General features: G+C 49.8%; 1 protein-coding gene across 8 annotated transcripts in view; it reads right to left on the reverse strand.

Moving 5' to 3' along the window:
* PTPRA (protein tyrosine phosphatase receptor type A) overlaps positions 1 to 23,422 on the reverse strand; it is a 126,797-nt gene that overhangs the window by 19,411 nt on the left and 83,964 nt on the right. For 5 of the 8 annotated variants that reach the window (XM_054825577.1, XM_054825582.1, XM_054825579.1 and 2 more), the window contains 4 exons: positions 8,566 to 8,644; positions 7,797 to 8,159; positions 5,095 to 5,112; positions 246 to 330 (listed from right to left, as the gene is read on the reverse strand). In XM_054825577.1, coding sequence (XP_054681552.1) covers positions 246 to 330; positions 5,095 to 5,112; positions 7,797 to 8,159; positions 8,566 to 8,644 — 545 coding nt within the window. Of the gene's footprint in view, positions 1 to 245; positions 331 to 5,094; positions 5,113 to 7,796; positions 8,160 to 8,565; positions 8,645 to 17,085; positions 17,279 to 23,422 lie in introns of all 8 variants that reach the window. The other 3 variants (XM_054825583.1, XM_054825584.1, XM_054825578.1) reach the window with 3 other exon arrangements.

Here is a 23,422-nt window from a genome sequence, read left to right on the forward strand (position 1 = left end):
TGAAATACGACATTTCAGTAGCAGAACAGGCATTGCCCACCTGAGGAGCAGCTTTACAGAGAAAGGAATAAGCGTCATTTACTAGATAACCCCAAACATTATTTTCATTGTCCTTACAGGGTTCTTTTTAAAAAGCCCGCTCTGCCAGCCTTTAGCTTAGGAAAAGAGCAAAAAGGGCTTCTTCCTGTTCGTTGAATAATTAATTTCTGTCAAATAAGGGCAGTCAGCATTAAAGCATTTCTTACCTTAACATGTACAGCACAATAATAATAAATACTATGACTAGAAGGGAAGACAGGGCCACCATCACAGCTATAATTGGAGTCTCATCTGCAATAGGAAAAGAAAGTTGCGGTTATCAACAGCTGTCAAAAAACATCCAGCGCTATCATTTAACAGGGCAGAGCTCTAAATTTTCTGCTATAATAATAATAATAATAATAATAATAATAATAATAATGTATTAAGTAAGGTTATGTTTGTCCAGTCTGACAGCAAAGACAGATACATGAGCAAGCACCACATATCTCAGATACTTTGAGGTTAGATTAAAACCCATAAGCATTATTCAAAGCACCTCAATCTTCTCTGAGAGTTGTTCGCTGTCAAACTGTGACCTTGTAGATGAAAATAGCGATTGAGAAAGTTGTGAGTGGGCTATTTTAGGGGTTTCTTCTGCACAATTGAACGTGCCCATGGTGGCCCACCAGCCACCAGTAGAAGTTTGTTCTATCACCTGGGGACCTGCAGAGTCTTCTGCCTGAGATGTAAGGATCCATACAAGAAGTTTCTAAACAGGTCCGTGAGTCTGGTATAGCATGGTAAGGAATCTTATACTGAAACAGGTGAAAACTGTGCCCTTTGTAGGATCCCACCGATACTACATTTCTAAAATAGTCACGATATCACGTCCAGTTCTGTGCCAAACGGGACAAGAGGGCGATACTTCACGCTGCACCTGGGCTCTGAAATCCTTCAGGCTGAGGTTTGCTGGGGAGGCTCAGGGCTACTGAGCTACTTATCATCTGTCTGGCTCATCGCAGGGAGGTGGCTCCTGCTGGGACTTCTTTCATAGAATCACAGCATGGTTTGGGTTGGAAGGGGCCTCCAAAGACCAACTAGTCCAACCCCCATTCTTTCCTCCCTGAGTTTAGAGAGGAGGTGATGTTAGACAACCCATCGTGCACGCGCTGCACTGCAAGGCCACCAAATATAAATTAATTTGGCTCGCTTTGTTGCGCGCTCCCTTGCAGATGCTTCTCAACGGCAGGCACCACACAATTCCCTTGCAAACACACTTAGATTAGCCACGTCTGAAACGTTCCCATCCTCCAGGACCCACAACAGCTTTTTTTTTTTTAAATAAGCTATTTGTAACTTGGCCTGGAGGGCAGTGAAACAGTGGTCGACGCAAGCAAATTACCCAGCTGGGGTTGGAAGCCAAGCAATGCTAACCAGATAGGAAAATGGCCCCAAAGGGCATTTTTCCAGATAAATGTGGATGCCAGCGATGCCAGCTGGGGGTATTTCCATTTTCCATCAGCTCGCTCAATCTGTACGGGCCACTACGCCACGTCTACATGCCTCGGCCCCCCGAGGCTGCAGGGCATGACCCCCCTTTCCACCTTCTGTGCATCCATTTCCCTGCCAGGGCAGGATTCCTGCTCCACATGTCTCAGCAATTTCAGCCAGCAGATTTTTCTTAGGTAGGATTTATTTTGACCATCTCTGACTACTGAGCTACGAAAGGGCACTCTGGTTATACTTCTGCATTTGTCCCTCTGCGGTCATGATGTCTAGATATGTTATTTCAACCAAAAGATAGGATTTTTAGGTAACGAATTGCCTGCTACGGCAAATAAAACCATGAAATCCTCCCAGTCTTGCATGTCTTTGTTCTTTCCATCTACTGTCCTCAAGTGTCGGCATCTCCCCCCAGCCCAGCAGTAAAAAGCCAAGGAATTTATTGGGAGGCATTTCTGCCTCCTGCACGCTCGGTAGCTGCTTGAGCCTTAGCGTTACCCACCGTGAGGCTTTCCAAAAGCAAGCCCAGGAAGGCAAAGCAACCAGGGAGCATCTTAGCCCAACCACAGCCCGCCCTTGCGCCTCCTCTAATGCGCTTCCCCTTGAGACCTCCAACTGCAACCATCATCACCATCCCAGCTGGAGGAGGAAGGTGACAAAGCCCGCAGCGCTACATCCCCTCTACACATTGTTGGACCATTTCTCCTGCCGAAAGCAGGGTAAGCTCAGCCTAACCGGTGCTGAGCCAGGCAGGAGCCTTTGCGGTAGCACCAGTTGGCAGGAGATGTGATTTATGGGCTGAGGTGCTTCTGGCAACAGGATGCAGGGAGTCTGGGGGGTTGTGGGGTTTTTGCAGCCGTTCTTTCAACACATCTGGCTGAATGAGTTAGAGCTTTTCCACCGTGGCCGCTAACGGTCGGCGTGCTGCCCGGCCCACCCAGCAAAGCCGAGGCAGGAAACAAGCTGGAGGGTCCCCAGATGGTCCCTCCTTCCCCACCTAGCCCTGGTGAGCCCGGCCAACCCCCCTGCAGCTCCTGTCCCACTCGGGCCTCGGCCCCGGGGGTTTCACACTTGCAATTTGCTTGGAGAAGGGACAAGGGCTTGTCCCTCTGCTTCCACAGACCTGCAGTGCTGGAGCACACACCGCGGTCCAGAGCCTGGAAGGCATCGGGGTACTTCAATCTTGTCCTAGCACCTCTGAAGAGCCAGTAAACCATCTTCTGATGCTCCAGATCATGTCTCCAACTGTAGGTAGAGGTGCCATATAGCAATCTATAGGCCATCCCCTATATATCATGCAGCCCCAGATGGAGCTGCCTGGCAGAGAGGGACCCGGCTGAGCAGCCCTCCTTCCTCATTGCTGTCAACGCCTGCCCACAAAACTTGAGTCAAATCTAGCAGACAAGAAACTATGGGATCATAAGCAAAAAAATGGGGGTAAAAGAAATGGAAGCAAAGACGCAGGGTCAATATTTCTTAAATAAACCCCCCAGCACACGAGATGCGGAGCTCCTTGAAAAGCAGATCCTGCAAAGTGGTTGCAGAGGGGGAGCAGAGCAGAAGCAAGAGGTTAAATCCTCTTAAGACGCCAAGCAGAGTTTAAATCACAGGCCAGCTACGTTCCCTGCAAACGTCACAAAGAGCCTGCAGGAGCAGATCCGTGATGCAACCTCTATCTGTTTTCCTGCAATATTTCCTTCCTGGTTGTATCTGGGAGGTGGAAGAAGCCACACCAGACACCGCGGCTCAGGAGACACCAGTGAGTGTTTAAAACATCTTAAATCACTCCCTGGGGACAAGGCCAGACTGTCATCGTACGCTGCTTTGCACAGTGGTCCTCCAGCCCCGTCTCCTACAAGGTGCTACCACGGCAGTGAGGAGCGCTGGGGAGAGGTATGCGATGAGCAGAGCAATGCTTCAAAGCCAGAGGATCCTCCTGACCTCCAGGTCTCTCTGCTGATTTCTGTCCATCCTGGAGGGATGTGGATGCGTTATTTCAACCTGTCCATAGGGAAACAGGAGAGGGTTCGTTGCCTTCTTTATTCAAGCCACGCCTGGATGCCTTTCTGGAAGGTAGGCATGGCCCTTTCTGTGCCCTTGTGAACCTCAGGAGGTTTAACAAGGGCAAGTGCAAGGTCCTGCACATGGGTTGGGGCAATCCCCAGTATCCGTACAGGCTGGGGATGAAAGGGTTGAGAGCAGCCCTGAGGAGAAGGACTTGGGGGTACTAGTGGGTGAAAAAATGGGCATGAGCTGGCAATGTGTGTTTGCAGCCCAGAAAGCCACCCGTGTCCTGGGCTGCGTGTCCAGCAGCGTGACCAGCAGGTCGAGGGAGGGGATTCTGCCCCTCTGCTCCACTCTGGTGAGACCCCCCTGCAGTGCTGCATCCAGCTCTGGGGGCCCCAGGACAAGAAGGACATGGAGCTGTTGGAGTGAGTCCAGAGGAGGCCACGGAGATGATGAGAGGGCTGGAGCACCTCTGCTATGGAGACAGGCTGAGAGAGTTGGGGTTGTTCAGCCTGGAGAAGAGAAGGCTCCAGGGAGACCTTAGAGCACCTCCCAGTCCCTAAAGGGGATTATAAGAAAGATGGGGATGGACTTTTTAGTAGGACTTTTTGCAATAGGACAAGGGGCAATGGTTTTAAACTAAAAGAGGGGAGATTCAGACTAGATATAAGGAAGAAATTTTTTACGCTGAGACTGGTGAGGCACTGGAGCAGGTTGCCCAGAGAGGTGGTAGATGCCCCATCCCTGGAAACATTCAGGTTGGACAGGGCTCTGAGCAGCCTGGGCTAGTTGAAGATGCCCCTGCTCACTGCAGGGGGGATGGACTAGATGGCCTTTAGAGGTCCCTTCCATCCCAAACCATGCCATGATTCTAGTCTATGATTCTACGGTGTGAGCTCGGCACACCAAGCAGTGCAAAGCAGGTTCCTGTGGAGTTCACAAAGCTGAAACACCCATCAGAGCCATGACAAAAACACACAGAGGAAGGTAATTTCTTTAGGCAGCAACAGCATCGGCTGTACCTGCGCTCTACCCGCTCCTATACTGCTAAAGCAATGAGTAATTGCAAATATTCTGGTGGCGATGCCAGTTCTGAGAACTAAGACGTGGAAAAAGGCACCTAAGTGCTATTATGTTACAAGAAATGGATTTGTACCGCTGCTTGCCAACAGAATTAAGGAGAATAATAATTATTCACATCATTTGCAGAATGGGTCTGGATCAAATAGGGTAAGTCACAGTCGATAAAGACAATTCATTAACAAAAAAGCAGAATTCCTGAATGGCTTCTTAGGTCTTGCTCATCCAGCTCTCGGGATGGTAACGCTGATATTTTCAGAGCATTCAGCAGGACATGTACAAATTGGCACGAGTTTGTTTATTTCTAGAGCCCAACACAAATTAAGATAGCAGTGTGTCACCAGCTCTTCTAAAGAACTTGGTAGGCTTTGTAAAAGCACGTTTGGAAGCGCATCACGAGGAGAGCTATCTAATAGCAGAATACTTCTGGAATCGTCTTTACTGAGGGCTTGGATAAAGAGCAATAAAATATAAAATTCTTACTTCTTCTGTCAGAGTTACCTGCAGAAAAAGAAAACAAAAGTCTCTTAGCACCAAAGAAATATACATTTTAATAAGTCAGGAAGGATCAAAGACCAAGACAGTAACAAATTTAGTAACTCTCACCATCTTCCTTTAAAACACCACCTACAAAGCCAGGATGTTAAAACAAATTTCAGCCTTCACTCAGTAATAAGGGAAAAGGAACAAACTGCAAATTTTTATCAGCAGAACAGGGAGCTGAAGCCGAGCTATAACATCGATAAACACAACCTATCGCTTTTAATCGGTAACACAGTCTGTTTAAGCCTCTAACCAGCAAGTCACTGGAGTAATTCATTAGCACTTAAATATTAAGAGATAACACTCATGCATCATTTTTAAAGAGTGGCTGAGCCAAGAGTTCAATTCAGAGCAGCTGGGCTCAGGGATGGGGACGATGAGCACTCAAGGAAAGCCTCTGCCTGCTGTTTTGGATGTCTCATCTAGAGGAAACCAGAAGAAACTCATGCCAACGAGAGCACAGCCCAGCTCTCCTGCTACAACGCCCCTGTTTTACGCGTGAAGAGCTGCAGCACGGGGTTGAGGACAATCTTGTTAGGTTCAGAAAAGCAGGAGCTGCCTGTACAACATGTAACTCATGCAGCTTCTTCAGCCCCTGTCTCTGTCTTGAGCACCACTTAATTCTTCCAGGACTGATATCCAAATTTCCCATTAAGATTAATGGCAAGGGCAGCCCTAAAATTAATTTTGCTCCTTGACAAATTACTTGCAATAAAGAAAGAATCAGGTTGGTCATTTGTTCTGAGGACTGACATGAAGTGAGAAGCCACATCTGGCCTCAGTGGTGCAATGGCCAACGTGTCATGGAGTACACCAAGGGAATTCACCAAAACCAGTAACCCAAGTCATACAAAAAGTAGCAAAGACACAAAAACGATAAATACAGTCCCCTGCCAGCAGACATTGTGTTACAAAATCCAGATCCTAGCAGTGCTTAAATTTTTTGCCTCCATCAATCCCATTCGAAGGCTATGTGTATTCTAAACTTGCACCGTGCACGTATTTAAGGTTACTCTGGACTCCTTCATTCTGCTAAAAAGCCTCGAGGATTTCTGTTTGAAAGGAAGCTGGACGAGCTTGGGGATGGCAGGACACTAAGAAGGTTGGGTTGCAAACTTCCTTCAGCCACAACCCTTCCTATGCTGGTAGCAAAGACAACTTCACTGCAGCTTCACGAGCCCAGAGGAAGAGGGCACACACCTCTCACTGATGTGAAGAGGGCTTTAGGTACCCCACACCCCATATCCCTTGAGAAATTTATTCTGAAGGAATGTACACTTGACATCTCCCTGCACTAACCTCAGTATTATCTTCTTTCAGTCTTTTCTACCCCACCACCAAGTTACCCATCCTGTTTTTCCATGACATCCTGCACTGCCAAGGCTTCCACTATAAGCTCTGGCAGGCACTGCTATGTAACTGCTGTAACTCAGAGGCAAGTAGTATCAAAGCTGGGTCTCAAACCACACAGCAATGAAGAATCACAGACCAGCTAAGATTTCTGGCCACCTTAGCCTCTTTTTGCTTGTAACCTACATCGAGCGGCCAAACCACATTCTTAGAGGCCACTTTTATGATGTGCCAAGAGAGGAATGACAGCAAGATGGCACTAGAGACAGCTCTTGCTCATCCAGACCTTTCAAAGATTAAAGCAGTCCATGTAATGGGGAAAAAACTGATAATGTAAGCATAGAAACGCAGAATGGTTTGGGTTGGAAGATCAAAGATTATCTAGTCCAACCCCCCAGCAGGCATGCCCAAAGCCCCATCCAACCTGGGCTTGAACACTTCCAGAGAGGGGTCATCCACTCCACCTTGGCATATGCAAGACTGAGATGTCCAGCACACGGAACCCTGTGCTCAATAAGGTCTCACCGCGTTGTTCCTGGTGCTCACACCGCGGTGGAGAGAGCACCTTCGGGTTGTTTATCAAACCATGTGTGGCTTGTGTCTGCAAGAAGTTTGGCAACCATGAAGCGGAGCATACACATTACCCTACCAGATGGGCCAGCACCATCCTACCACACCGTCCTTCATCCCCAGTTTGACTAATTTTGGATAATGAGCCAACTTACCGGCTTCCCCCCAGGAGCTAGATCTCACCCCTGGCTGGCCACCTCCAGTCTAAGCCTTACATCCTTTGGGACAGGGACTACCTTGTTGTGTGTGTGCTTGTACAGTGCCAGAACTCATGGCTCGGGTCCATGGTGGCTACCAAAATACAAACACATGCAGCAACACTCAGGATAACCCAAGCTCTGCAGCTGAGCAGCAACCCGGAGTGATTTACTGCTGTTGCCTACACAGACCCGTTATGGATCAACTTTTCAGCCAGCACCTGGGAGCTGTGCAGCACTAGCCTCATTTCACACTCTGGAAACCACAAAAAGTGATGAAATTAATCTGTGACAAAAGTGGAATGAGATCCTAGGGTGCCCCAGCATCTTGGCAAGACGCCCAGAGCTTCGGTAGGATAAATCTCTTCTGATCTGGTCACCTCAGGGAGTTACGTTATTTTGTATCACCATGGAATTTGCCCTAAAGTGTCTTCTCATTCCCTTTTCTTCAGCAAAACAAAAGAGCGAAGAAACAAACCCGGAGGCAGGGTGGCCTGGAGAAGAAGAGGTAAAGGAGATGCCTACCGTTGTGGGCAGCAGAAGAGGTCTCTTGTGTTGTCGCCGTCGCACTGAAATTCCTCTCCGTCGTGTCCGCTTCTGTGCTGGGGAGAGCGGTGCGTGGAGCAGACGGCGTCACGCTGGGGAGCAGGGAGGTGGCTGGAGGCAAGGGCACGGTTGTCCCCAGGGTGGAGGTGTCAGGGCTGACAGTGGTGGTGTTGGGCGAGATCCCGGTGGCTGTGGTTGTAGGTGGCTTTGATGCCACGGTAGAAACAGTCACTGGAGTGCTAACGTTGAGCCTGTTTGCTCTTGTCGTAGTTCCACCCTCAGGACCTGCTGTAGGAGCTTTGGTGGGGCTCCTGGGGGAGGTGGGCACTGTCGTGAGTGGCTCTGTGAGAGGAGAAAGCACAAGGGAACCTCCATGAGATACTTTTCTGCAACACTGGAGATGCTGGAGATTCGCGCGACTGTAACTACAAGGATAAAACAGCCAAAAACCCCCAAGTCCAGGACAGGGAATGCTTTACGCAGCACGGTGATGCATGCCCTATAACAGCAGGTAACTTCCATATGTATTATGATATCGAGGAGGTACAAAGATTAGAGCCCCTGTAAGAGAGGATCAATATTTATATTGATTTATAAGCACCTGCAGCCCATCGCCCTCCTTTTGACACTTTATACTACAGTTAAGCGGAGGGTAGAAGGGGTAAGTCACAAAGCGCCCGAGCACTTACTGCTTTGATTCTAACGATGGTTTAGGGACAAAAGACAGGAGACAACGAGTGTAGTTTACCTGTTGTAACGTTGTTAGCACCTGCGCTTATCAGGCCACTGCCGAGCAAAAGGAGAAAGAACCACAAATCCATGTTGCCCTGGGGAAGAGAGCAAAGAGCAGTCACTTAAACCCTCATGCAACATTATCCCAAAAGAATTCAAAGTGGGGACGCTGCCGTGCATCTCGTGTGTGTAGGGCTGGAAGGGAGGAGCGAACGCGTGGCTGGGAAGGATTATTGGTATGTTCATACGTTCCCAAGGGGAGCGCGCAGGGAGAGATCCCAGTCTGGTGGACCAGCAAAGGTGACCAGAGGTGAAGCAGGGAATGGGTGAACTGTGGGAGAGCATGAAAATCCAGATGGAGGAACGAGCTATGAAGCTGAGCACCAAAGATAAGTACCTGGTCTCAAAGAGAATTAATAATGTGTTCATATAACAGCCTGCAAACGAGCGTACTCTGAGCAAACCAAAATGCAATACATGTGAAGATCACGGCAAGGAACTTTGGTGCAAAATGTCCCGGAACGGGAGGCAGGGAAGATGGAGAGGTCAGCTCCTCCTGCGGGCAGTGCCCAGCGGATCCCTGCGGTCTCACTGACGGCCCTGCCTGCTCCTGGGTGTGGGCAGAACACCCGCACAGGGCTGGGCTCAGCTCCGTTCAAACCCCATCAGATTCCCTGCACGTGCGGACGAAACAAATACCGTTAAATAATATTACAAGATCATCTGCAAGCGTAGGCTGCACATTCGTTGTACTGTACGTTTCTTCCCAGGAAACGTCCTGCAGAATTACAGGAGGATGACATCAGTAAAGTTGTTTCCCGTAGACTTTCTCCCCCAGCCCTTTTAAATTCAAGGGTTTTATGGTGATTTCTTTCCTCTGCAGACCTCAAAAAGCTCCTGAGAAATGAGTATGGTTATCTCCTCCCAAACAGATATGGATCCAGAGGCTCAGGCAAACGACAGCGAGATGTGAGACGTCATCGTCCTGGCCAGAGGAGAGCCCAAAGCTGCCAAGCCCCAGACCAGCACACGGCCCCGGGGCCTCCCAAGGATGGGCCAGCATCTCGCATCTGCCAGAGCGCTCGGAGACAGCTCTGCTACATGCCATCGACCGGCAGCTGCCTTACGACTCTCTCCTGTCCTTCAGGCTTTTGTCATGCGTCCAGTTGCATCTTCAGCATCTCCTGGGAGAAGGCTGCGAGATCTCGCCGCCAAGTCAACTCGACACGCTGCCAAGAAAGGGTTTTATTCCCGATACGCGGTCTAAGCCTCCCCCTCTTAAATACATCTCCTGTTGTTTGTTCTCGTTCTATTTATTTAAATCTGCTTCAATCTAGACCCATCCCAAGCTCCGGGCAAAAGGACAACACTGAAGTCATCAACACGCTGGAAACGATATCAGAAATACAAGAGCCTCCCCACCCCACCCGGGAGTATCCTCCCACCAGCACCACCCACTTACATGTTTTTCCTCCCCCCCCAAAAGAAAACTTGGCAAAAATCGAACTTACTCAGTGACCAAAAGGTCAGACAAACCCTGAACCAGACGGAAACCAAGCTCCAGAGATAAGAGCTTTCCTTCGGCTCCCTCCGCGGCCGGCCCTACTGCTGCTGCAAGCGGGGCAGGGCTTTCTCCAAGGGGTCCCACTGGTGCGAGCAGCCAACTTTCCAGAGGGTTTCATCACCGGTTAAAATATCTGACTGGATGAATTTGAACTGATTCAGTCCTCCTGCCACTGGCGAGAACGGGACTGGTCCTGCAACACCTCCCTGAGGGTGGGATGTCCGGAAAATCCACAACCGGTAGGGTTTTGATGGCACGCTCCACTCTTGGAGCTTGTTGAGGCCACTTAACAAGCGGTCACACTCTGGAGCTGGGACGGTCCTAAACCAAAGAGGTTTTCCACCCCCACAGTGTAGGAAAGGGAGCTTGTGTCCTCCCTATGTTTAATTGCAACTGGGAAGCAGACGAAGCTGTGCTGCCAGCGAGAAGGAAAGCAGGAGACAGATCCTCAGAGCATCCCGCTGCAGAAACCCACAGAAATTGGGTGCTCCTCGCGATGGGACTCGTGTGCGAAGACAGACGGAACCTTAGCCCGTGCTGAATCTCCAACAAACGCAGCAGTGGCACTGAGATGCTCCTGAAACCTCGCAGGGGCTGAGGAAGGCGCCAAGGTCTTGCCATCGTGACCGCTTCCTTTGTCGGGAACCCATCACTACCACAACAAGGAAACAGTAACATGGCAAAGGGAAAGACCTGGCTCTTCTGCAAGCACTAGTAGGAAAAAAAGCAACTGTTTGCTGTGTTTTGATGAATATCTGTACAGAAACGCCATTCTCGTCGGCGGATGTGTCTCCTTTCCTCTTTCCCCTGACCCCTTCTCAAAACGAGAGTTCCCATTCATTTGGGATCATGTTCCTTTGGGATCCCGTTCCTTTGGGATTCCCACAGCTATGCCAGCACTAGCTCTGCAGCAGCAGTTTGCCCCAGGAGCAGACAAATGAGTCGCTAACGGGGATGCTCCCTCTGCGCTGGCATCCTACCAGCTCCTCACACTGAGGTCTTGCTCCTCACCGCCTGGCCCATCATTAACCCATCATTGGAAAGCCATACGGATGTTAATCTCTTCAAGCCTTTCTTAATGGCTTCAAGGATCTTTTCAGCTGGCTGCTCCAGCTCTTGCAGCTCAAATACCAGGGGAATGACAATTTGCTCATGGTCACTCAGCAAAGGGGTGGTAGAGCTGGGGCTGGACCCCAGGGGACCTGGTTCCTCTTCCATCAGTGCTCCCTGGAGTCCTTTGGAGAAAGTTAAGGAAGGAAAGACCGATGGCTTAGCCCATACCGACCCCACATCTCCTTCCTAAGGCCAAATGTCCCGTTGGCTCTCTGCCCCATCCTCAACGTATTTTCCCTTGGTATCAAAAGCAGGACATGGAGGGTAGGTGGAAGGAAGTAAAAGCTGTGGATCCCCTCTTCTTTCTGCCCTCCGTTACGGGGAAGTAACCCACATACAATAGAAGAGCTTGGGTTCATTTCCACAACCGCGACTGCTATACGGACGAGAGCTACGGGCGATTCCTGGACCGGCCACGGGTACCGGCTGCAAAACCCGTTTGGGATGGTGGGATGATCATAGAATCATTTTGGTTGGAAAAGACCCTTAAGATCATCAAGTCCAACCACTGATGCAGGTCCCTCCTTCGCTGAGCCAGCAGCGCAGCTCCGATGCCCTGGGATGACATCAGCGGGCAGGCAGCTGCTTGCCTTTGAAACCCCCTTGATATTACGTTTCATAAGTTCATCGATCATTGAGCGGATCGCGTTAGGAGGAAAGGGCTGGCAAGGGGAGAGAATACTGAATTTCCCCACGCCTTGCCCCGTTTTCATGAAGAAAACTGGATGCAGGCAGTCTGCACGGATCCTGAGTTTTTATGGCTTTATTACTGTGAGTGTCAAAAGAAACAGGACGCCGGGCAGCCCCGAGAGCATCCCGGCTTGCTGTGCGGATCATTACACAAAAATCCCGGGAGCTGCTCCTGTGACCGGCAATCAGCTGCCAGCGCCGCTTTATCACCTTAAAACCGGATCCGGAGCAGAGAGCAAGCGAAAGAGCCCTGCGCAAGGGGAGGGCTGTGCCAGCCCAGCTCCCGGCTCCCAGCCCCTGCTATTAAACACTCCCTATTCCCAAACGCAGTATAAATAAATGCCAGCGGTACGCCGTTACCCACTTCTTAACATAAAAGGCCTCGAGAGTCCTACCCCAAAGCTGGAGAAACCCGAGTCTCCCTTCCCCCTCGGCTCCCTCCCTGCTGGTTTCGGAAACGGAGAGGAAATACTTGTAATGTTATCAACATAAACACAGCTCTTGGCCGGCTGCAACATCCTGCGAGCTCTGCAGAAAAACACCCTGACGTCACGGCGCCGGCTCTGCCGAGGAGAAAGGAGCCGGCTTCGGCACCGCTGCCCCGGCGGGTTGGGATGCTCAGCATCACGTCTTCGTTTTAAACCTTCGCTTTCAAAAATCAGGGTTAGAAACCTGAATAAATAACTGCTACCGGTGTTTCCAGCAATATTTTTTTTATATATATATATATAGAGAGAGAGGGTGTATATGCACTGCGCTCTCCCATACACTGCTCGGGAGCTTCCTATAGGAAAGGCTGGGTTTTAGGCTGCAGGACGTATGTTTTAAAATAAACGGATCTTGTCAAGATGATTGATGCTGGGGAGGGGTAAAAAAGGAAATAATCTCTTTATAAAGTAATAAGTGGCTTAAAAACGGCCCTTGTGTGTGCTGCTGCTGGAGGGGGGTTTGGCTGCAGGACCACCTCCCCGTGCTTCCAGAAAGCAAAGAATTAATATTTAGTGCTGCAGAAACTGCCCAGATCCTACCCGGATACAGCCCTCCGCAATCAAAGGCAGGATTTACCCCCACCTCTGACATATTCCTGATTCCTGAAAAATGAGGCAATCTTTTTCTATGTGCAAGGAGGAGACACAACCCGAATTCCACCCGGCTTTCCGGGACCCCAGAAACCACCGCTGCTGTCTGTAGGATGCTAAAATGTAGTGGCTCGACCGAGACCACCCGCCTGCCTTGTGCTGGCCCCAACCACAGTGAAAAATAAAAAAAAATCATTTAGTTTTCTTCTGGTTTTTGGCAGGGAAGAGGGCAAAACTGGGAGCAAGGTTAGCGTTTGCACCGGTTAGCTCTTTGAAGCGGCTCACAGTAGGACGAGAGCAAGCACGAGCATAAAGAAAGGGGAAAAAGGTCTTTATTTTTTTTTCCTTTTCGGTGGCAGCAAGCCATCAGCATGGCTCAGCCGCCCTGGAAAACAAACCTGCTGTTCCCTCTCCTCCTCCCTGCTCCTTTTAAATCCCGTTCGTGGTTTCCCAGCCTCTTGCTGGAGCTGTGATCCGCGGCAGAGGAGAGCTGCCCACGGGCTCGTCCGATGGCAGAGCGATTTCACCAACACCGGGTTCTCCTTCTCCGTAACCCCAATCCTCTCACGCTGGATGAGATGCGAAGGGTGTAAAAATAACGATCAGGATGAGCCCCGCTGCTGGCAGCTCTGCAAAACCTACCCGCCTGTGGGAAATCACCCGGGGTCCAAGCGCCTTGCAGGACGGCTCCTTGAGCTGTGCATGGGACTTCTTCTCTTCTTCAACATCATGCAAGGAGCTGCGTTGGCTCTGAACTGCGTTGGGATGGCTAATGGGGGGGTAGGTCATCTCCTGCAGCAGAGCTGTGGCTAGCTGGCCATCGCTGATGAGTTTAGGGAGGGAAAAGGGTTTTGTTGTACTAAGACGAAGTGACTAATTCCTTGCATGTGTCTCCGAAGCTGAAACGAGGCCTTTGATGTGTCACTGAACATTCTTCCCCCACCCCACCCTCTGCTTTTCCACTCTTCAACAGAAAAGATGAATCACAGCAACCATTCACCCTTTCTGAAAATCTACTTCATACTTTTTTCTTTTTTTTTTTTTTTTTTTGGCTTTTAAATAAACAGGCGGCTTCCACACGAGTGACAGCCGCTGTAACGAACGGCACATGAGGAGGAGGAGGAGGACAAGCTTGCGGTAAGGGCTTGGGGTTTTGCTTTCTCCACCTGCCCAATCTTCAACAAATCATCACTTTCCTGCACTTCAATATTTACTCACGGCATGGTTTGGGTTGGAAGTGACTTTCAGAGATCGTCTCATCTCAACCCCCTGCCATGGGCAGGGACACCCTCCACTAGCCCAGGTTGCCCAAAGCCCCATCCAACCTGGCCTTGAACACTGCCAGGGAGCCAGGGGCAGCCACAGCTTCTCTGGGCAACCTGGGCCAGGGCCTCAGCACCCTCACAGGGAAGGATTTCTGCCTCACATCTCATCTCCATCTCCCCTCCTGCAGCTTCAGGCCATTCCCCTTGGCCTGTCACTCCCTGCCCTTGTCACCAGTCCCTCTCCAGCTTTCCTGGAGCCCCTGTAGGGACTGGGAGGTGCTCTAAGGTCTCCGCGGAGCCTTCTCTTCTCCAGGCTGAACAAGCCCAACTCTCTCAGCCTGTCTCCATGGCAGAGCTGCTCCAGCCCTCGGATCATTTTTGTGGCCCTCAGTCCAACAGGCACACAGTCCTCTTTCAAAGAGCAACATCATCATATGTGCATGGAGGGAACCCAACCCTGCTCCCACCTGGCTTTCTGGGTGTCCAGAAATAGCTAGAGCTGTTAGGATGATGTTAAAACTGCTGGCCTGAACTAGGATCAGTGTTCCTCGTTGAGGTAATCTATAGTGAGATATTAGTCTATCCTGTGCTGATCATGCAGGCTCTCAAAGCACGCACTGGCAGCAGCAGTGGGTGTGAAACCATTGTGCGTGGGTGTAGAGAGGATCAGGTGTTCACCAGCCAGAACTTGGAAGAAGGTTCCCCAAGGTCCCGGTGCCCTCTGTGATTCTGTAACCTACTGTCCTGCAAACTTTTCAGAAGGCAAACCTGCTGGGATTTGAGCTCATAGTGGAGAAAGATAACATCCAGCACTGAGAAGGAGACCCGTACACTACGGAGGACGTTTTTCAGGATCCCACCAGTGTCCCTCCAGCTCTACGCTGGTGTTCAGTGAACCGGTTACTGCATGCTGCAACAGCCCTTTGCTGTGCACGAGACAACCCTCCCCTCCTAGGAGCCACTAACGAAGAGCCACAAAGCTCCTCAGAGGAAATGACCCCATGATGGACTCCTCTGAAGGACCCTGGAGCATCTCAAGACTGATAAGTGAGCCTCCTAGAAGAGCCTCAAGACTAGGGAGTTATTATTTCATTTAGAAGATAGAAAAATTAAACTGATGAGGCTTTAAGCAAAAAAACCACCAGAGAACACCACCAATGAATGCGGGTGCTTAAATAATCCAGACACAAAACAGTTCAGGCTCCTACAGAGATGCAGAAATGTTGACTATAGATATTTGTCCTTCATAGCTCATCATGCCAGTTCTTAGTTTTCTGTATTGCCTTGCTTTTAGGAAAGAAATCACTCTCTGTATGTTTAAAAAAACAGGTAAATACTAACATAGAGACTCAATGGTCTCACGCTAAAAATACAGAAATAAAAGCAGATGTCGGCTCCATCCCTGGCTGTGCAGATTGGTGGCACATCTAAGACCAAGGCGCTCAGTGATCTCCAGTCCTTGCCCATTGAGCTGCACGGACGGGCACTCCTGGCCGCACAGCCGGCACAGCAAGCAGAGTCACCGTCTGGAAGCCGCCTGAGCGCCTCAGAGGGGGAGAGCTACAAATATGTCCAATTATTTTCCTAATAATAATTTTCCTAATAACCCTTATAATTAGGACAGGTTTAATTTGCCCTCAGCCACTCTTTTCTGCTGGCGCCGCGGCCGTCTGATCGTGGGAGCACGTGCTGGTCACTCTCGCCATGCTCACCATGTGCAGAAGAAACTGGGATGGGGCGGGGAATAATTTGTGGAGGCAAAAAGAAAGGGATGAAGAGTTTCTTGGACCTGTAGCAATGGAGAAGGACCAGCTGGAGAGGGTTTCCTAAAGGACGTGGCATCAAGGAGCATCGAGGCGGGACAGGCAAAAGCTGAGAGAAGGTGAAGTCCTAAGAAAAAGGAGTGTGGTGAGCCAAGGCCAAGGGAGATGCCAGCTCAGGGAGGATGAAGATGAAGGACCGACTCTGAGCCTCGACCAGGAGGAAGGCGCTGGGGATGGAGGGTTTTGCTGCAGGCCAGGCTGGTGAGGGACGGCGGGGCAGCAGGAACTGCGTTGCAAAGGGGAGAGGGAGGCGAGACCTCCTTCTGGGGTAATTAAAATGGATCCGCCAAAGCAACGCCTCCAGAGCTTGTAAAAACCCCTGGCTATTGGGAGACCACAACACACGGTCTCCCGGTGTGCCTTTCCCCACGGGACGGGCATCGCAGCTGCAGTTTGGTGCTGGGAAGCGGAGAGTAACTGCCCGAAAGGCTCGAGTGAAGCCGGTTCACCTCATTATTCAACATAATGAATTCATAAATAAATTTTTTAAAAAAGTCAAGTCATACAGGAATATATTTCTTTAAACATTCCCTTTTAGGGTTTCCCCTTCTTTGTCCCAGACATTGTTTGTAACGTGTACAAAGAAAACATGTTCGCATACCAGCTACGAAAGGGACCGGTTGCTTTTGATTGAAGAGTCAGGATGAAGCATGGCCGTTATTTAGCATAACAACATCCCTAACGAGCAACATGCCTTTCGGAGAGCGAGCGAACGGTACGTAGGGAGGAGAAAGGAGGTTTTAAATAAATAAATAAATAAATAAATAAATAAATAAAAAATAATAAAGCCCAGCTTTTGGGCTCAGTCCCTTCTGCAGGACCAAGTCAAGAGCAAGCCAGGAGCCGGAGCATTTGGGCAGCGAGTGGTCGGAGCATCCTACTTAAAACAAAGGTGTCGGAGGGGATCATTCGCATGACAGCCTTAAAATCTCATTACAGAGGCTAAGCTTCAATTAAAACGCATGCGTTCGGTCATGCAGCTTAATCGCTGGATGTGCTTACCCTGAAATCCGCCCGGGACACCTGTAGGGTGCAGGGAGCAGCCAGCCTGTCCCACGGAGCAGCCCCTGGGCTAAGAAAGTGCCGTGGATCCGTAAAATCACCGATTTACCTGCGGTAATTCTGCACCGCTGCTCGGTTCAGCCCTGTTGCCACAGTAACACTTCTGGTGTAGCCGAGATCACTGATTATGAAACTAGAAAAAAAATCAGAGGCTGCTAATTAGGATATACTCCAGTTCTCAAAAAGCTCCATATTAATGACATTACGATTGCGAGCTCCCGGAAAATAAAGACGCCAGAAAGCATCACCTTGGTCAGCATCGGTGGCCACTGCCAGCCACTTTTTGGGTCTTTTTATATATGGGTCTTAAAATTCAGCTTGCAAATTCCCTGTAAATTTGGCTTGTTTTCCTTCTCTTTAAACAAATGTGCAAGACTCAGTAGAACAGTCTTTACTCTTTACATACATTTGCATGTATTAGAATGGAAAAAAAGGGTCGAGGACGATGTACAAATGGCGATAGCCGGAGTGGGGCGAGGGACGCATCCCCTGCATCTCGCATTAACTGCGTTTCTGTCGCAGTTTGCCAGAGAAAGAAACCAAAATCACAGTTTTACCAGTGGCTGCAAGGGTCTATAAGTGAGGTCTGCAAATGAGGGGAACTGGAGTTGCGAACATTTTCTTCTCTGACTCTGCTATTCCAGTGCCAAAAGCATTTTGAGGCACGTCTTCTGCCGAAGGCTTCAAGCTGAAAAGTCTGACTGGGAGCAGTTGTGCTGCCAGACACAAGTGGTTTTCAACACAACCTGCAAATAAGATACCGGAGCATATTTCCAGGCGAAAGGAAAATGGGCCGACAGGTATTTCTGGAGCCGCAAACCCAGAGCGATGCTGCTTTAAAAAGTCAGCTCATCCAAACGCCTTAATTTTTCCATTTTCGTTGCATGATGAATCTACCGAGAGGATGAAATGGTGAGAAATAAGTGGGGCCAAGGACCAAAACTGAGTTAATAGCTTATAATATTCATTACTGCAACGGCAGCCTCTGCATTTCTCCATCACCCAGGGCCACCGCATGATGCACAGCCCGGCTGCTTGACTTCAGGGCAAGACCTCCGGGCTGTGACGCCCCGACCCAGACACACAGCGGAACTTCTGGGCTGTGACTTTATACCCCTCCGTGTCAGCATACGGGATTTCAGAAGCTGGAGCTAAAACTTTTGGTCCGAGAAAGAAGGAGAGAAGGGTTCTCCCCTGAAAGCACCAAGGGAACTGCTTGTTCCCTTGTAAAGTAAATGTCCAAACCCACAGGATAATCAGCTGGAGGTGACCTAGAGACTTCGGCGACCACCCGGCTGATAGTAGTGATGCTGTTTTTACGAGTATCTTTTGCCCAGCTGAAGGCCGTCATGAAAACAAGCTGCAGCGTAAATGCAAAGGGCTGCTGAAGCTCTCATCCAGGTTGCAGGTGAAATCTGGATCAAAACGCAACGCTGCGAGTTCTGACGCAGTTGCTGGAGGTATTAAAAGCTGGAGCAACGGTAGATCATATGTGACCCACCAGAAAATAAAAAAAGGAACAACCACTCTTTGGCCATCCCAATTTATGGAAAGTATCCCAGTCCCTACTTCTTAAATTAGTAGAAAAAACTGGAGAAAAAAAATACTATACATACAGAAAGCCTCTGAATGCTGCAGGGCTGTAGCACAGGCGACGGGGATTTCACATCCCCAGCAAGAGCCGACGGCACCCGCCAGCGAAGCACAGCCCAAAAGCAGCGAGGGGCTTTCCAAAAGGCAATGCTAGCCCAACCGTTGGATGGAGCTCCTAGCAATTACCCTCCCACAGCCTAATTACGCTTCATCAGCTCCTGGTTTGAGGGATGAACGCTGGCAATTAAGCTGACGACTTGGGTTAAGGGCTCTTCCCCAGGCTGCCCCAGGACCGGTGCTGCACCGCTGTCGGTAATCCTCTCCTAGGAAGGGTGAAAAGCAAAGTGCTTGGAGAAAAATTGAAGAATCGCTTTTTTCCCCCATTTGAGGCACAAAAAGAAGTGAGATTCAGTTTTTTCTTCAGCAGCATCACCTAAAGTCTCAAAGGTGCGGTCCCCCCCGGCTTGCGATTGCATGAACCGGTCTCTCCTCTCGTTCAGCAGTAATACTGGGGATTTGCGAGGTGTAGCCTTAATTGCTAATAATGTGATTTATTATCTGGAAACAAGGCAAAGGGCTGATCTCGTATGCCAAGACATCCACCGACCACAACATAAGATCAACTGGCCAAGCACAAGGGCACCCCAGTCCCGGGCAGACGGGAATTGCCACGTTAATAAAACCAGTGGGATCCAGCTGCCATCGATAGTTTAGTTGGAGGCATTATTTCTAACCTTTTAATAGGCTTATTTACAGGAATTAGTCCTTTAATGCCGCGTGCTCGCGTATATAGTACGGTATAAGCCGGTTCGATGTGACCACAGAGAGAACATTTGCTTATGTGAGCAATTAGGGAAATTATTGCCAATTACAGGGAGTGGAGGTAGGGGCAGCTGGGAGGGAGGCTGTCCAACAGGAGGGATGTGAAGCTTTTCAAGACGCTGACGTGAGCGGGAAGTTCGCTGGGAAGATAAATATCCCAGCAGAAAGGGGTCTGCACCCAGAGAGCTGTATCCTCAGCAATTCCCACGTGGGAAAAGATCACGGGGCCAGCCGAGTTTTGGGGCGAGCCCCGTTATCATTCACGCTGTCGGCATTTCGAGCAGATCGGTCTCCCAAACATTTCTCCTCATCAGCCCACACCCCTGAAAAAGGACCAAAATCCACCTGCCTCCAGTGGCTCTATTTCCACTTCCCATATTTTTTTTTTTTTCCTTTTTCCATCTATTTTTTTCCATCCATCTTTTTTTCCATCTATTTTCTTTTCCATCTTTCACGCCCAAGAGGGGTGTCCTCGTCCAAGAAGCGATGCTGTAGGTACAGGTTTTTGAGTCACACCAACAAGCCAGGCATCTTCTGTCATTACCACTGCTATAAACCTATTACATATATAAAAGTATTATAAACCTGATATCATAAAACTATTATATATTATATATTGCAATAAACCTATTATAAGCCGGATTGCTATAAACCTATCTCCTGCTGACACAAGGTTACGCAAACTGAAATGAATTTTGTCTTAACACGGTGGGGACAAGCCCCTGCAGCCCCCAGACATACCAACACAAAACCTAATGCTGAAAATAATTCAAATGCAGTTCTGAAAATAATTCAAATGAAGTTTCTTATCCTTAAAGTGATTAAACAACAGCCTGGGACAACTAACTTCTAGCGCTCCCATGTTATTCGCAATTCATTCTCTATTTTAATCTCCCCAACAAAAGGCTGAACTCTAACATATTATTGTCAGCGAGGGCTTTTATCATCAGCCTTCGAAACGGTCAAGGCATGGGAGAGAACAATGACTCTCACAGGAGAATAAATACAATCTAAACAAAAATACCCTGTTGCTAAGGTTTAAATCAGCCTTTTTTTCGGGCACAGCTGGGTAGCTGGGAATCCCGGTGCCACCCTAAATAAAAAACCAGGGGAGAATTAGGACTCAGATAAGGGAAAATAACCTGACACCCAGCCCCGTTGTGTTTTTCCCTCCAGGACGGCATTTAAAATACGAATATCACGTAGGGGACTTTAAACCAAAGCCAACGGCTGGAGCACGCTGTGTTTGCAACACACGATGTTCTACCTAAGCCCATGAACTGCTCCAGCCTCTGCAGCTCTGGGCTTCATGTCTTGCTCCAGCAAGGACAGGAGGTGAACCATGACCAAAGACCTCCATGGTGAAACCTTGAGGTTATTGCAGCGCTGATGGCTGAGACATTCACGAGCTCAGCGGATGGCTGCTGGAATGATCTGTGTCACAGGGCTGGACGGCGTCGTTGTCAGCATGGCAAGAGGAAAGCTGGAGAAGATGGAGGAGCAAGCTCTCCCAGAGCAAAAAGGCCCATGGAGACGCTGGCCACCTTGCCCACACAGCCACAGCGCAGATGTTGGGAACATCCAGCTGGGACCTCCTCTCAAGGAAAGTCCCAGCTCAAACCGCAACGATTTCTCTTGTGAAATCAACCCCAAAAGCAACCGCAGAGGACCGTGTGGTTTCTACATCCTTAGCCAAGGGAGCGGCACCTGCTTGTGGGGTTCGGTAGAGAAATCCCCTTCCCCGGTGGTGGTATGGAAAGGAACTGAGTTTGGCCCTGGTGTCCTCCCTGCCAAACACAGCTGCTGGCTTTGCAGCAAGGGTTTCCAGCAGCAAAGTGGCTCCAGGGTCAAGAGCGGCCACAGGCCCAGGAAAGCCACAGCCAACAGCCTGGGCAAGGTGACACAGGGTAGAAGGTCGGGCAAGGGGACACCAGAACCATGGTGGCCCAGAAAGGCCACCAGCCGCCCCGACCAGCCCATCTTCCTCTCCTCCAGATGGAGCTCCAGGAGAAGCCCGAGATCCCTCCCCAAAGTGAAGGCGGATGCATCCCACCATCTCCAAGCACCATCTCCTGACCTTCAGCTTGGCGCTAGAAAAAAGGTCAAGTTTGTCATGGTAATTTCGTGAAAATCAAGGAATCATCAGATTAATTACTCCCTCCCACAACACAGCAGTAAACCAGCCTGGATGCTTGTCACGGCAAATCGTACTCAAGGTACAGAGCCCCTCCAAAATAATTTTCCCCTCCTTCAGCTGGTCAATTCTCAGCTCAAAAACCGCTCAGAAGCCTGGAAGAGCTGCTGCTGCAATCAGGCACAACGGGGCACGGCAGCAGCAGCGGTGGCCAGAAGGAATGACTTCTCTGAAATGTTCAGAGGTTTTATTTGCACTGGGACCATAAATATTTTTGCACACACATAAGCAGCGGATAAGAGGCGTATCTTGGCAATTTCACGTGAAAAAAAAAAAAAACCAACAAAAAACCCCCCTCCAGAAAACGGGAATTTCAAGTTTCCTCCATGACACCAGCCTGGACGCGTAACAGAGAGAGAACAGAGTCAAGGTGACGCTGGAATTCAGTTTTTATGGCCCATTCTGCTTTTTTTGCCAATAAACAAGGTCTCCCCGAGCAGGCATTAAATATCACCTCGTGTCGCTTAGATTTTAGTGACGTTCAAACAAACATTAAAAGGCTACGACAGAGTTCAAATCCCCCTGTATTAGGCACCTAGGCCAAACAGCCATCAAAATTATGTTAAATTAAATTAATTTCAAACCTATGCGGAACGACGGAGCTCTCCACTCAGGTTGAATATTTTGATTTCAATAGCGATGCATTGGGTAGCAACAGAGATATCCCCATCTTTCAAAGTCTTTGCTGTCCCAGCCTTTTCAAAAGGCTTTGAAAAGCAGCTTTCCCACAAAAACACCCATTTCCATCACGCCCTGGCTAGGAGCATAATGCACAGAAGGCTCCTCAGTATCGCCGTTAAATAAGAGACCCCCCAAACCAGGCATTAAATGGTACAGGAGCTCGCACACAACAACAGAGAGCGCTTTCTGTAGCAGCTTGTTGCTGCACAAATACAAGACAAAGTCTGTTGCTGAAGACCAAGACTGTATTTGCGGCGCGGTGGCCCAGCCTAACAAACTCATCTCGTTTTTGTAGCATCACAGCATGGTTTGGGTTGGAAGGGACCTTCAAAGATCGTCTCATCCAACCCCCCTGCCATGGGCAGGGACACCCTCCACTAGCCCAGGTTGCCCAAAGCCCCATCCAACCTGGCCTTGAACACTGCCAGGGAGCCAGGGGCAGCCACAGCTTCTCTGGGCAACCTGGGCCAGGGCCTCAGCACCCTCACGGGGTAGAATTTCTGCCTCACATCTCATCTCAGTCTGTTCTCCTTGAATTACTCCTTGTCCTGTCACTCCCTGCCCTTGTCACCAGTCCCTCTCCAGCTTTCCTGGAGCCCCTGTGGGGACTGGAAGGGGCTCTAAGGTCTCCCCGGAGCCTTCTCTTCTCCAGGCTGAACACCCCCAACTCTCTCAGCCTGTCTCCATAGCAGAGGTGCTCCAGCCCTCGCATCATCTCTGTGGCCTCCTCTGGACTCGCTCCAACAGCTCCATGTCCTTCTTGTGCTGGGGACCCCAGAGCTGGATGCAGTACTGCAGGGAGGTCCCACCAGAGCAGAGCAGAGGGGCAGAATCCCCTCCCTCGACCTGCTGGTCACACTGCTGGGGATGCAGCCCAGGACACGGTTGGCTGGGCTGCGAGCACATGTTGCTGGGTCATTTTTCACCTATCAACACCCCCAAGTCCTTCTCCTCAGGGCTGTTCTCAATCCCCTCATCCCCAGCCTG

Source organism: Grus americana, chromosome 4, assembly GCF_028858705.1.
Source record: "Grus americana isolate bGruAme1 chromosome 4, bGruAme1.mat, whole genome shotgun sequence".
Lineage (NCBI taxonomy): Eukaryota > Metazoa > Chordata > Aves > Gruiformes > Gruidae > Grus > Grus americana.